Genomic DNA, 16067 nt, shown 5'->3' with positions numbered 1-16067 from the left:
TTTGAAAGATGTACACCAGGTCGTGGTGAAATCGGACAATGAGTGTCCAGAAATGGTGGAAGTTGCTGGCTGATTGGCCTCACAAATTCTGCAAAACATTTTGCAATCTCTGTATATCAACCACAAAAATTCCTTCAGCCATTAGGACTGGGGTTCTTCCTTTACTTTTGCATTTTTCTTTAGACACAGCTACGTCATCTTTAAATGCAGAACTTTCTCCGTGTGATTTTTGAATTTCTTCGTTAAATGTACTAGGCCGAGTCTTCTACATTTTAGTATTTTACTACTGATAGATCAAAGTTCTTTAACCCTCGTTTTACCACCATCTTGTTTGCTTTCAAAAGCTATTTTGACTGAGACTGAAAAATATTTATTCAGACTCCCGATCCCGATTACAAAATTTTACTGGATGCCCAATTTTTCTCCACTCGCAAAAATGCGACTTGAATATAATCTCTAGTCGCAAAATCGATTTTCTGGTCGCAAATGCGTTTTACTCGCAACTTGGAGCACTGATAACCCTTTTCAATTTTGCACCATGGGGGGCATATGTGTTTTACAAATATCTCTTGTTGGTGTTGTCCTGGACACAACAATGGTTCCCAGAACTCCATTTACATTTTACACAGTAGCCAAGTTATTTTTTGAAAAGTGATTGTTGGAGTCCTATAGATGTGCAATAGGGTTTACGAAATTTCATTTTCAACCTGGAGGCTAAATGGGGGTTTAAGAAGACGTTTTTCTACAAAAACCTGATTCCCATAACTCATTACATTTTACACAGTAGCCAAATCATCTTTTTGGAGATGACTGTTGGTGTCCGAAGTTTTCGGAATTGTCTTTTTCACCTTGTTTGGAAAATGGGATGGAAAAATGATGAAGAAAAACCTGGTCCTCAGTGCATTGTGTCATGTGCAACAAGAATATATTTGCTTTAAGGGTTGGAATCTTAACCATTTTAACAGGTTGTGAAAACTTCCCCTATAGCAAGATCTACTCACTAGAACGCGATTATCCCACTTTAGTCAGAAAGTGAACATTACCTTAAACAGGTGTTTTGATTGAAAATAATTCTGTACAGTGCAGACACACACTCGACATGACACAAATTGTCTCTATAAAATTGACAGCACAGTCAAGAAATTTCATATCAAAGTTGCTGCGTAAGAGGGAAAGAGTTTGAAATCTAATGCACATCGTGAGTGTTCTTGTTTTGAATTATATATTTGCAAAAGTATCATACATTTTAGCACTTTTTCTTGTTTTCACGCGAAACATGAAGAGATGTACTCGATGGGTGTTTTTGTTTTTGGTTGTACTGGATATATTAACTCTCGTTAAAGAAGGATAATTGCGAGAATATATAACTGTAGCCGAAGTGTTCCCAACATGTTTAAAAAAGATATTTGAACAGTCAAAAAATGATGGGGGTTGCGATGACCCTGGGGCACTTGCCCATCAGAATGCTCAATGCATCTTAATATGTACAGCAGAAAATATATATGGTTTAGGAGTCAGGACCTCAATCAGTGCTCCCACTGGACCAAAATTCCCTTTCGCCACTTTTTTGGGGTGCGGCGCGGCGCAAATAATCTCATGCTTTACAATTATTTCCATCATATTATTTTATTCATTACACTGATTTTAGCATTTTGAATCAGTTACATTACTTAATCATATCCAGCTACCATACCTAAACACTTCTTTCTGAATTATTAAGGAGTTGATTTGTTTTTTGATAAATTCTATTGTGGAAATCAAAAATCAGATAATAAATCATATAAATATAAACTTCATGATGCTACACCCCTCACCCTCAGTGAAAACATTGTGTACATTGCCCGAATGCAGATGTCACAAAACATCAAGCCCAATTTAGAGTTGTATCTCAACCATTCCCTATTAAATTTCCGTTTTGGTATGGAAGATTTTGCAATTTGGACAGAATAAGATGTTTGAGCAGGTGGTGTTGACTGTAAAGCCAAACATAGATATTTTTTGAATTCTAGACTGACTAGGGTCAGAAGCTACGAGTTTAGTGTCAAAATAGAATGGGGTGCATAGTCTTATGAGATTAGCTTTTTTATACTGTTGCGCACCGAACTTCAAAGAAAATTATTTATTAAAATTGCTATGTCCATATCAATGGTGACTGACCGCAATGTTTATGAAATATTCGAACTAAAATCAAACCTATCAAAATCAAAATCTTGTAATCAACGAGCTTGGCCGCAAAAACAAATAATTGATGTATGTACATTATACACAATAATACGGACAATTTAATTACCGGTCGGTTCTGTGGTTAAGAATTGACATTAATGTAGAGATGATAACACGATAATGAATAAGACTTTAAATGTATTGTCGATTGACCACAGCAGGGTACACAGCTGTCCGATGCACTTTATTACATAATTGCCAACTTTTTTTGCAGCCATACCTTACATGAGGCTATTATCTGCTTTCGTGACCAGCTCTGTGTGCACTGGAGCGACGCGAGATTTCACTGACAAAGGAAAACACAAGACAGATTTTAAAATACAATTTACTGCAAAAAGGGATTTTCGCCACTTTAATTTTTTTTTCGCCATTTTTGAAAAAAATTCGCCATTTGCGAAAATGGTGAAGCCCAGCTCGAGCACTGACCTCAATAGTTTTAAGTAAATTTCAACAATTATGACATGGGCTTTGGGATGACTCGAGGGCATTTGTCCAACAGAATATATGCACTTTTAAACATCCGTATTTAGACGGGACATATTGTGGTACAGCGATATCTGTATGTCCGTCCCTCCATCCGTTCTGGGTTTTCTGTTTCTAATTTCATTTCTCTGTCACATATCAAGCTGAAACTTGCTATGTAGCTTCTTTGTGGATCACTCTAGATCTTGTTGCAAGTTTGATACATTTTGACCTCTCTTGCAGGAGTTTTGCCCCTTTATTTGAAAGTTATTGTTCTTGGAGGGTACATAATTTGTCCGGCTAACTTCTCCCACAATTTTCAAGTGAGGATCACTTTCTTTCTTGGAGGTTACATAATTTGTCCGGCTAACTCCTCCCACAATTTTCAAGTGAGGATCATATTCTTTTACAGAGTGTTTGTATGGATATTGAAGATGTGCATGTGGCAAGGATTTTGATTTTCTTCAATTTTTTGAGAAAATTACAGGTTGTTGAACTTGAAAAAATATTGCAAAGAGAGTACATGATTTGTTCAGTGAACTCCTCCCACAGTTTTCAAGAGAGAACTAACTATCTTGTTTTACAGAGTGTTTATATGGGTATATGGAAGATGTGCATGTAGCAAGGATTTTGGTTTCCTTCAAATTTTGAGAAAATTACAGGTTATTGAACTTATAGTCAGTTATTAGGAATTATTACATAGGGAGTTAGTACATGATTTGTCTGTTTTTTCTCTCACAGTTTTCAAGTGAGGACCTTCTTATTTAAAGGGTATTTGTATGGGTTTGGAAGATGTGCATGTGGCAAGGATTTTGATTTCCTCTATAATCTTTGAGAAAGTTACAGGTTGTTGAAAGTAGTCAGTTTTGAGAAAATATTGCATAGAGGGTACATGATTTGTCTTTTATTAGGTCACTTGAGTTTACTCAGGAACAGGAATTGCAATTGGTTTTCGTCGGTCGTTGTGCATTGTCTGTCGTGCGTTAACAATTGAACATTTTTAACTTCTTCTTGATAACTACCTGTCCAATTCTTTTCAAATTTGATATGAAGCATCATTGGGACAAAGGGGACATAAATTGTAAATTTCAGGACTCCAGCACCCCTGGGGCCCTAGGGGCGGGGCAAAAACTGCCCAAAATTGACCAATTTTCAGAAATCGCTTCTCAAGAATCACACACGTGTAAGAAAAACTAAATGCATGGTGATGTAGTGCAGGAAGGCCTCTACCAAAATTGTAAATTTCATGATCCCCGGGGTAGGAGTTCTGACCCCAGGGCGGGGCCAAACTTGTTATATAGTGTTTATGTGTAAAACACTTGAATAACATCTTCTTTAGTGCTATTTATACTAAATTGAAACTGGATAGAGCGGGTAGTCTTTTACCAAAATTGTAAATTTGATGATCCTAAGAGAAAGGGTTTTGTCCCCAGGGTAGGGCCAAACTTAGTATATAGTATTTATGTGTAAGTTTGCTGATACTGTATAAAATCTAAATGCATACTTGCAGATGTTTTAATGTTAATACACATATTCTTTAAAGCCTTTCATCAGTGTATGCACTTTTGAGGGCAGTGAAGTTTTAAGAACACATCTTGTTTTATACTGTTGGTGAACATTAGAATTTAGCTTAGATATTCAGAACAGGAATTTTTTTTCTAGATTTCATAGCCCATGGAAGTAGTGATACGTTTTTGAAAGTTATGGAGTGGCCGGTTTGTATAAATTGGCAAGTACCGCATCATGGATCCTCGCATTTGAAGACTGTTGGTTTTTCAGGGTTTGATGTAAATTTGGCTTCAGTGAGAATTTTTTTCAAATTTGGTGGTTGACATCTGCTGTGGAGTATATCCGTGGGCTGAATGAGGTCATTTAATGTTTCTGATTGTTGAAGAATAGGGAATAACTGCTTGGCTGTTTTGAATATGTTGTGATTTCTCGGGTTGTGTGTAAGAACGAAAGGAATTTTGTTGTTGGTTACTTCATGTTGTTTAGTAGTTCGCAATTCTGTGATGGAAGTTTCTTTAGCCTTTTGTATAGCTGTTTCAATTAATTTTGATGGATATTTCTGTCTCCATAAAAATATTTTAAGTTCAGATAATCTTGTATTTCTGCGATCCTCTCTCTCTCTATATATATATATAGGCCACGACACTGTTGGTTATTTAAAACTCAAATTTTCGACGCAACCTGCGTCTTTATCAAGAGACATATATTACATAAACAAATAACACACACCATGAAAAACGACAAGTATCAATAAACTATATTGGTAACAAGAATAATACACTGTTGTACTGGGTGATAAAAATGGTGGTTTTGTTGTAAAGCGTGTTTGCTGACGTCAGATGGTGTAGATAGTTTGTACCATGGTCGGGTCGGGATGAAAATAGAATTATTCTTGAAATTACAGAAATCAGATAAATTTAGAGGGAAAACTTCCAAAACGATGTGATTATGAAATAAAATGGTGGGAAGATAATGGTATGGGGTGATTAAGTTCAAAACAATATTTGGTAGTCCGTACCATTAATGCTTCGGATATGGTAAACAGACGACCCAGAAATATCAAGGATTTGGTGATAAGGGCCAGATTAGACAACCCCTTACCCAATGGAGGCTTTTCAACTTGCTCTGACAAGCACTGTTTGCTTTACAAATTTAGCCATGATTCAGAAACGTTCCAAAGCTTCACTACAGGCAAAACGTACAAAATATTGGGTCAACTCTCCTGTAAAACCAACAACTGCATATACCTCATCAATTGTAAACAATGTGGACAACAATATGTTGGGGAAACTACAAACATCAGACTTAGGACCAACAACCACCGATCAACCATCAAAATCAAACGCGTGACCGAACCCGTAGGGGAACACTTCAACAAAGAAGGTCATATTTGGCAAGACATGCAAGTGGTTGTTATTGATCATAACCCAATATGGACCGATGCAGAGAGAAAGAGCACAGAAAAATCCTGGATGCATTGTTTGAAATCATTCCGTCCATTTGAATGATTCCACGTGCATGAATCCAGGATAAATCCCCAGTTAAAATCAGTATCCACAGCCTAATCGCCAAAATTCATCCGATAAGATATCTTTTTTTTGTATGATTAAATACATACAATTCGTTTCCCTCATTTCAAGGCCCTGACCTTGAGTTCCTTATTTTAGCCATAACGCGGATTCCCAAAATTGCGATTATTGTTTGACATTCAATACTTCCTTATTATGTCAGAACATCATAAGAAATCATTACAATTATGAATTTATATAGCTCTCTCTCTCTCTCTCTCTCTCTCATATTCTAGTCTCGAAATTTGCAGCTTTTAATCTCTTTTTAAAGGGGGGGGGGGTGACAATAAGAAAAAAAGTATTGACCTTGAAGACTAGAATATCATTAATATATCATCTTGAGACCTCTAAACTATGTTAAAACATTATTCCAAATGAACATAAGTACTTTTTCTATAGACTTCTCTCCCATTCACCTCTTGGATTGTTGATTTTAATGCGAGATCTTGTGTCTTTTGATTGGCTTTGTTGTTTAATCGTGTTCTTCTGGCAATCATATAATTTTTCGTTGCCAGCACTACATGTATTTACCATATCCGAAGCATCAATGGTACGGACTACCAAATATTGTTTTGAACTTAATCACTCCATATCATTATCTTCCCACCATTTTATCAAGGTCTTCCGTAACAACGGAAGACCTTCTACTGATTGTGCTGGTTAAGATTATTCTTATTCTTCTTTTTCCTAGACGCTAACTTTGAAGCTTCATATCTCGCTCATTTCTGCATGGATTTTGCTCAAATTTTCAGGGTTTATAAACTTTACAGAACAATTTTAAAATCATGTACTACATTTCAGAAATTCCCTTCTGTTCACGAGTTATTCCCCTTTGAATGAAATTTTAGGGGCTTTGGTTTCCAGACAAAGGCTCCGAGACTGTATACGCTTGAGCAGAAAATGCATTGAAAATGAAAAGTAGGAGCATTATAGTTGTGCACATCGTTTTTATACACCCATCGAAGACGGGACGTATTATGGTATGGCGTTGTCCGTCTGTCTGTCCGGACCTTGTGGGCAGGATACAAACCGAAGCGTAAGCTCCAGGATATTATAACTTGGTATATTTGATCACCATGATGAGAGGAAGATGCCTATTGTTTTTCAAGGTCAGAGGTCAACGGTCAAGATCGTAGTATCACTTTTAAGGAAAACCTTGTGGGCAGGATACAAACCGAACCGTAAGCTCCAGGATATTATAACTTGGTATATTTGATCATCACGATGAGAGGAAGTTGCCTATTGTTTTTCAAGGTCAAAGGTCAAGGTCGTAGTATCACTTATTAGGAAAACCTTGTGGGCAGGATACAAACCGAACCGTAAGCTCCAGGATATTATAACTTGGTATATTTGATCATCATGATGAGAGGAAGGTGCTTATTGTTTTTCAAGGTCAAAGGTCAAGGTCGTAGTGTCCGTCTGTCCGGACCTTGTGGGCAGAATACAGACTGAACCATAAGCCCTAGGACTTTACAACTTGGTACATTTGATCACCATGATGAGAGGAAGATGCCTATTGTTTTTCAAGGTCAAAGGTCAAGGTCGTAGTATCACTTATTAGGAAACCCTTGTGGGCAGGATACAAACCGAAGCGTAAGCTCCAGGATATTATAACTTAGTATATTTGATCACCATGATGAGAGGAAGATGCCTATTGTTTTTCAAGGTCAAAGGTCAAGATCGTAGTATCACTTTTAAGGAAAACCTTGTGGGCAGAATATAAACCGAACCGTAAGCTCCAGGATATTATAACTTGGTATATTTGATCATCATGATGAGAGGAAGGTGCCTATTGTTTTTCGAGGTCAAAGGTCAAGGTCGTAGTATCACTTATTAGGAAAACCTTGTGGGCAGGATACAAACCGAACCGTTAGCATATTTATGAAGTAGCGCATTCTAAGGCTATCCCTCTTTATATCTTGATATCCATTTCTACAAGCATAATAATGAATTAGCTCACAGAGGACAGTGCTAACTTCACTAAAATATGAATCCCACCAAAATATGTTTTCCTTGAGCAAAATCTACGGACGTATTATGCCACGTTGGCGTTGCTCTTGTTATACCCCCCGCAACAAGTTGTGGGGGGGGGGGGGGGGGGGGGTATACTGGAATCGGGTTGTCCGTCCGTCTGTAGATGCAATGGTTTCCGGGCTCTAAAGCATTATCCTTTCCACCTACCGTCACCATATCATGTATATGGACTACCCATGGGATGAAGATGTTCCCTATCGATTTTGGGGTCAAAGGTCAAGCGCACTGGACATCGAAGTAGCAATATGGTTTCTGGGCTCTAAAGCGTTATCCTTTCCACCTACAGTCACCATATCATACATATTGACTACCCATGGGATGAAGATGTTCCCTATCGATTTTGGGGTCAAAAGGTCAAAGGTCAAGCGCACTGGACATCGAAGTAGCAATATGGTTTCCGGGCTCTAAAGCGTTATCCTTTCCACCTACAGTCACCATATCATACATATGGACTACCCATGGGATGAAGATGTTCCCTATTGATTTTGGGGTCAAAAGGTCAAAGGTCAAGTGTACCGGACATCGAAGTAGCAATATGGTTTCCGGGCTCTAAAGCGTTATCCTTTCCACCTACAGTCACCATATCATACATATGGACTACCCATGGGATGAAGATGTTCCCTATTGATTTTGGGGTCAAAAGGTCAAAGGTCACGCGCACTGGACATCAAAGTAGCAATATGGTTTCCATTTAAATTCTTTAACGGCTTTTTTCATCGCATGTAGATGCTGTGTTCCTAGATACCTTTTGGATCATAATACTGAAGTTTTACCTATTACCAACACCCTTTGGGAGATTTGTGTGAGCGGGGGGGTATTCTTAGTGAGCATTGCTCACAGTACCTCTTGTTGTGCTTTGGTTTAGGGTTGGGGATTTCATTCATTTTAAATATAGTTCAACAATTCATAATTGAGGGGGGAGGGGGGTATTTGACCATAGGGACACTTGAATAGCAAAAGACTTTATGCATCTAGACATAAGCAGCAAGAATGTACATGGTTTGGGATGGAGATCTCATCCATTTTCAAGATATTTGAACAATTATAAAATGAGATGGTGACCCCAGGGATACTTGAAGATGAAATCATAGAGATTGAATTTTGATAAAATTAAGAATGTCAAAATGTCAGGTTTTACACTCTAACTTAGAATTTAAAATTTAATGAATGCGAAAATGCAATAAGGTGGAATGGAATTAAGGATGTCACATGAATTATAATCAAAGATGCAAGAATGAAGCAAGACGAAAGCAAATGTAAAACTGAAATGTGATAATGTGACATGGAATTAAGGATGTCATGAAGCAAAACAAAATTTAGAATTAAGAATGTCAGTTGAAATGTTATAAGGTAACATGGAATCAAAAATGTGATCTAGTAAAAATCAAAGTTAAAATTAAGAATACAAAAAGAATGCATATTAGAATTATGGCTGTAATTCCCTTCCATACCTGGGACCTTTGCATTTCTAGGTAGATGATCATAGATCAACCTGAGGATTGTCAAAACTTAGCAAAAGTGATTTGTTCATTTATGTTTTCACCAAAAATATGTCTTTATTCCCGCAGTATGTACTTGCATGGCAAAATGTTGGATTGGAAAGGGTAAACAAGCAATATTTAAATTTTTGTCTTTAAACCATTACCTCCTTACATGTTGTAAAACAAGGACACTGGTAAGCAGTGTGACCCATGGCTTTCTTGTTTAATTGTAGGGGATTTTTGTAGCAAGGATGTGGTTCAAGACTTGAATCGTTTACTGAAGTGCAGCAAAGGACAGCATGGAAACAGTTCAACATTCAGTATGTAGTTGGGTGTTCTTGTATTGACTTGGCCATATTTTGCGCCCTCACAGACTGGACATATGGTATGGCATTGTTCGTCTGTTTTTCCATCTTTCCAGACCTAAAGTAGGTCATGGTGCACCAATCCAGCTGAAATGCAATCTGAACTTATTTTCCTCCAAGAGGAAGCTTGTGACAGAATCTGTATCCATAATGAAAACAAGATTTTTCTATTGCAATGTTTTTTCCCCCTTTCAAACCAAGTAATATCAACAACAAAATGTATGAAGTTATTGAGAAAGAGGGTGTGCAGTGACTAGGTACCAATATTTAGGTCACAGTTCAAGGTCAAACACTATTAAATGTACATTCAAGAAATTGCATCTGTCAACGTGGATGCCAGTAGGGGACATGTATTGCTTATACAATACTCTCAGAGTGCTGAATTATTTATAAAAAAATAAAAATGCATGCAGTTTTAGTAGAAAGTAATCTGAATGAAATTTGAAACCCCTGCTAGACTTTTTAAAATAGCCTATTCCTGATTTTCAAAAAGAAGGCTAGAAATACTTTTTAATGGCAAATGATTATTATTTGGTCCATCATAGTTTTGAAACATAATTAGGGTACGATGAATTCGAAAAATCATGCTGACCGTCTTGAAAATGGTGTTAATTGGGTCAAAATGGCAATTCAAATTGTCGGACCTGGATTTCACCAATTCTTCATACGGTTTTATTCTGAACCGTTTTAAAGACATGATTTTTCTGCACTTCAAAGCGGAATTCCGCTTTCTGGACTGGAAAAATCTGTTCTTTATATAGCGATTCCGCTTTCGGAAAATTCTAGGTTGCTCAATAAATTTCACCATTTATTAATCTTATTTTCCGGAATATCCGGTTTTGACTTTGAATTTTACATAGCAGTCACTATTTCCTCATTGTATTCATCTTGTTGATTGGTTGATTCATTACGATATAGCCCAATCAGCAGAATGAATACTGATTGTAAACACGTGGGCCTTACAAAAATGTCCATAAAAGTACTACAAACAGACGACAGTAATGTTTAAGGCCATTGACAAGGTCCAGCTTAATTTTGAAGAACCTTTCAGTCAAGTGTTGGAAAATTTGTGTTGGACCTTCACCTAAGACTAGGTTAGGGAACCAATACTTACTATTACTGGCATTTTTATAAAGCTTAAAACCTCAAAACTTGTTCTCAAATTCATTTTCTGAAAAGCTTCTTGTAGTCAAAATATCCAGCCCCCTGGACCCCCTGATCTAGGGGCGCTGCCCATAGATACCCCGTTGGGGGAGGACCCCCAGACTCCCCGTTCTGCTTTTTGTATCTCTCTGTAGAATCATGTCTGAAAGTGCTGTTTGCGTTATGAAATGAATAAAGTGAGGATTTATTTCAAGAATAATTTCTTTCGTTGTTTGTATAGGAATTAGGCTTGCAGGTGTTGCAGAAACAATACATAACGCATAAGCGGGTGATGTAATTTTTTTCTGCAATAGCTGCAACTTTATCATAGAAAGTTATCTTATTGTTTATATCTATGTCTTTATGAATAATTATTAAAGTAGGATAAGTACGTTTTAAATATTGTTTTATTGATGTGTACGGCATGGTATGTCACAGCAGGTATGGCAGGATAAAGATCACTTCCTGCTCAAAGGCCGTGAGCACCGAGCATAAACCTAAATTTTTGCAGCCCTCTACCAGCAATGGTTACTTCTCCATATGAGGGAAATATTCTCGAGAGGAACGATAAACAACATACAACAAACCAACCATTTAATAAAAAGAGTGCAGACTGATTCGTGGTTAAGTTAACCTGTGTTTAAGACAGTTCATTGATGGAAGTTCAATATGACGAAATCATTAGCACGTAAATGAAAACACGCAGTATTAAGTCTTCCCCGGAAGACATGTGTTGCCTGCTAGTTCATTCTATATGTAATATATCACGTATAATGTTGAAAAAGTAAATTATTCAAATGGTTTTTGTCAGTTTAATACTTCTTTTAAAGGTTTTGAGAATTACTAAACATTCTTTAACGATAACTTAATTGAAATTGAAAGATGAGACATTATTATGCAATGGAATTTGTGGGAGAATCTGTTTGAAATTAAGACATTTATTAAATGTAGACTGAATGAAAACATATGTTTGAAATATGTATCAACCTGTTACTGTGCTCTTCAAGACAATGGTAATAACCATAAGTAATTATCTGTTGGGTTTACTGCTTAGTCTTGTTGTCTTTTTATATATCCAATTTACTGTTTCTCAAGAAAAATCATAATTAGTGCTGTTCTGAAATCACATATACTGTCCTTCAGTATGGGAATTACAAATACTGTCCTTTTGTACATAAAAATACTGTCCTTCAGTTAATCATAAAATAAAATCTTCAGCAAAAAATTTTTTTGCTGTAAAAAATTCAAAGTCCCGGCAAACAGGAAGTTGATAAGCGACAGATTCGAAAATGTCTTACACAATACAGTTGGCCACACTGATGCTCTGTGCCAAATATCAGGGAGTTGCCCCATGTGGTTCTTGAGAAAACTGTGACAGAAATTTTTTTGCTGTAAAAAATTCTAAGTCCCGGCAAACAGGAAGTTGATAAGTGACAGATTCGAAAATGTCTTACACAATACAGTTGGCCACACTGATGCTCTGTGCCAAATATCAGGGAGTTGCCCCATGTGGTTCTTGAGAAAAGTGTGGCAGAAATTTTTTTGCTGTAAAAAATTCTAAGTCCCGGCAAACAGGAAGTTGATAAGCGACAGATTCGAAAATGTCTTACACAATACAGTTGGCCACACTGATGCTCTGTGCCAAATATCAGGGAGTTGCCCCATGTGGTTCTTGAGAAAACTGACAGAAATTTTTTTGCTGTAAAAAAATTCTAAGTCCCGGCAAACAGGAAGTTGATAAGCGACAGATTCGAAAATGTCTTACACAATACAGTTGGCCACACTGATGCTCTGTGCCAAATATCAGGGAGTTGCCCCATGTGGTTCTTGAGAAAACTGACAGAAATTTTTTGTGACGACGACACAAGATGACGGATAAGTGATCCCTATATGTCGCCACTGCGTGTAACGCAGGCGACACAATCAATACCATACTGACTTGTGTATATTATGTGAGAACATAAAAACAGACATTTTAGACAGCTGAGGCCAAAATAAAAATATTGTATGTGTTAAACACTTCTGGGTCTATCTTAGAGACAATAGTAAATCAGAAATACATTCCACACTGCACTTTATTCACCATGTGCCCAGTCAACTTCCTAACACAACAAGTACCTTCTTTTACTGAAGAGTCATGAACTAATATCTCGAGTTAAGAGTTATCTCTCTTTTCATATCAAATCATAGAACATATTAACATTAATTATACAATTTGTTTTTGTTTGGACAATATTGATAAAGAAGTTATCTGAAAACAATATAACCTAATGGAAAGTATCATTTGGCAATATTTACATTGAAAATGATGACCGTCATTGGATTAGACTATCCTCAGGTCATCAGGGGATTATTCTGCCCCTCAAACATAGGGATGTGTAATGTCTATCACAAAAGTTCACACAAATTCTTCTGGTATCTTTCCTGTATGTAGAACTTTAAGCAGTCCCATACCATTTGCTCCACGTTTGGTCATGCTGTTGGCCAGCTGCAAATTCCCTGGACACCATTTCACCTGTACATTGTTTTTCTTTAATTCATTTATTGCAGCAATGTCAATTCTAAGGCGTTTGTCGTCCACCATTCTTGTTGACTGCAATGCCTCAAAAACATTCTTGTTGTCAATGAATGCTGTGACTGGAATTACATCTGTTTCAAACTTACAGATCTCTTCAAGCAGTTTTCTGTAATACAGCGCAGACTCTAGGCCTTAATTCTTGCAAACTTAAAGCTTCTGCAGCAATTGTTGAACGAACAACTCTTTATTTTGTTTGCCTGCCAATGGATTGGACAACAGTTACCAAAACGGTCTTTAATCCACAGAATTTGACCTCCTGTACTTCCTGTCCCCTCATTTATATTTGCCAGTGCTGCATCAGTGAAAACAAAAATCTCCCAGTCTTTTTCAGCTGTACCATGTAGAGGAGGGAAGAGCTGAATTGGTATGATGTCTTTCAATTTTCCAATAGCTTTTATAGCTCTCAGCATGTCAGCTACTTTTGCAGTTTTTAATTTAGTACTTCGATCCACCAACTCAAATGGTAAATCTGGGCGTGAACCTTGCACTGCCCAGTTTAGCTGGCCAATCAATTTACAGTACAAGGTTTGTTCTCCCATTGTGAGTTGTTCCTGTTTCTGTGTTGCTCTATGTGGATCAATTTGTGGGTGATCCAATTTCTCCATAAACTTGGAGTGATCAACAGTAATTCCATTTTCATTCTGTTTTATGTGAAACTCAATGTAATGAAAATCTTGTTCCTCAACTTTGCCAGCCAGGAATCTTTGTTTTAGTTTGTTCAGCAAGACCTCAAATTCTTTTTCTCCAGCATATAAAAAATCATCAACATGACAGCATATTATCCCTGTGAGAATTTTTCCATTTTCTTTGATAAACATGGCGGGGTCCATTTCTGACTGACTGCAGCCTAGTTTAAGCAACTCATCACGAACACTCATGTAAAATTGACGAGCACCATCCTTTAAACCATATAACCCATGCTTTAGTTTCCATGTGAATCCGGAGGGTGTGTCACTTTCCTTGGGCGGTTTAATGTACACTTCACGTTGTAGTGTGTCCCCTTGAAGAAAGGCAGACTTTATGTCTGTGGTTTTTACCCTCCAATTTTTGCTAGCCGCCATGGCAAGAAAAATTCTGATAGCCCCTTTTCCTATTGTTGGGCTATCTGAAGGGATAAAGGAATGTTCTTCAAAACCTCTTGCAACTAATCTGGTTCTTGTGCTGTTGTCTTTGCCAGTTATTACCCATCTGGTTGATACTGTGTTTTGGCCATGGTCCTTTACTTCATCAAATGTGTTGAAATGACGCAGTTTATCTAATTCTGTTTGTTTGGCATTTTCAATAAACTTTTGACCATGATATGCTTCATTATTTGTGTTAGAATGGACTAAATTTACTTCCTCTTCATCTGCAGCTTTCCACTCATCAGTATCTAGATCAATACTTTTCTCTTCATTTTTGACACTGTTTTTAACATTATACCATGAAGGATATTTTCCTGTCACTTTTCTGGCTCTTCCCAGTACTGTTGCCTCAGTCCATTCCGCTGAGTCTGGTGACTTGTATCTGATAATGTCATTTTTCTTCGGTCTTGGTCTATGTTCAGTTTGTGGGTCCACTTCCTGGTTGTGTTGCCCTGGTGCCTGAGTGAATGTTTCTGAAACAGTATTTGGGACAACAGTCTTTGTTTTCACATCGTCCTCTTCACTTTTTCTATTTGCAAATTGTTTCTCAAAACTATCTTCATTCAGTTCTATTTCTGACTGATCGTGTTTAATTTTGCACAGTCTGTTAGGGGATACTCTCACAAAGACACCTCCATGCCTCACAAACACAACTTTTCCATCTTGAAATACCACCTTTCCAGGTCCTAACCAGCGCTCTCGACCCTCTCTTTTGTAAAACACCAAGTCACCGTTGTCATATGTTTCCTCTGCTGCCCTTACTTTGGAACGGAGAGCTCTGCGAATTCTTTCATCTGCCTCACTCTGAATAAAGGCGCGTCGAGTTTCATGCAGGGTGTTCAAATGCTTTGACAATGTCTCAGAACTGGTGCTTCCTTCTAATGCAGGCAAGTCTGCTTTCATGATGTTTGGCAAATTTGGATTCTGTCCAAATATTAACTGATGGCTGCTAAATCCATTCCACATTTGTAACGAGTTTCTTGCCATATTTGCCCATGCAAGTAGTGTTTCAATATCAACAGCTTTGTTTTCATCTTCAAGCTTAATAAGCGTTATATCTGTTACTGCGTGAACTCTCTCACAAGGTCCATTTTGAAATGGGCTCATCCCTGCTGTTGTGCATAAACGTATGTTGAGAATAGATGCTATTTCCCACATTTCATCTGAACTAAATTCTCCTCCATTGTCTGTCATCAACGCTCCCATTACTCCAAAAACTCCAACCCAATTTTCATTATGGCGTCAATCACATTACTTGGCTTCTTTCGTTGTATGAAGACAGAGACTGTATATCTCGACCACATATCTATCATGTGTAATATCCAGCGACCATTATACTGTTTGAGATCCATTGCAACTTTCTCATTGAACTCCTTGGCCATTGGCATTGATACTACTGGTCTTGGTGGTGTTCTCGCATATATTCTACAAAGATCACACTTTTGTTCTATATCCAACAAATGTTCCTCGAACCATTCCTTCCATACTCCTGCATCTTTTAACAAAGCTATGAGTCTCTTTTTGGGGGGATATGCAAACTGCCAATGGAGTTTCAGGAGAACCGACTTACACTTTTCAGG

At 37.4% G+C, this 16067-nt stretch overlaps 1 protein-coding gene across 2 annotated transcripts in view; it reads left to right on the top strand.

Moving 5' to 3' along the window:
* The window catches only part of LOC125674155 (DNA mismatch repair protein Msh2-like), a 243605-nt gene that overhangs the window by 78656 nt on the left and 148882 nt on the right, over positions 1-16067 (top strand). For both annotated transcript variants that reach the window (XM_056158092.1, XM_056158093.1), the window contains exon 9: positions 9511-9597. In XM_056158092.1, coding sequence (XP_056014067.1) covers positions 9511-9597 — 87 coding nt within the window. The remainder of the gene's footprint in view (positions 1-9510; positions 9598-16067) is intronic.

This window comes from Ostrea edulis, chromosome 3 (genome assembly GCF_947568905.1).
Source record: "Ostrea edulis chromosome 3, xbOstEdul1.1, whole genome shotgun sequence".
Lineage (NCBI taxonomy): Eukaryota > Metazoa > Mollusca > Bivalvia > Ostreida > Ostreidae > Ostrea > Ostrea edulis.
This window is presented reverse-complemented; position numbering and strand designations above follow the sequence as displayed.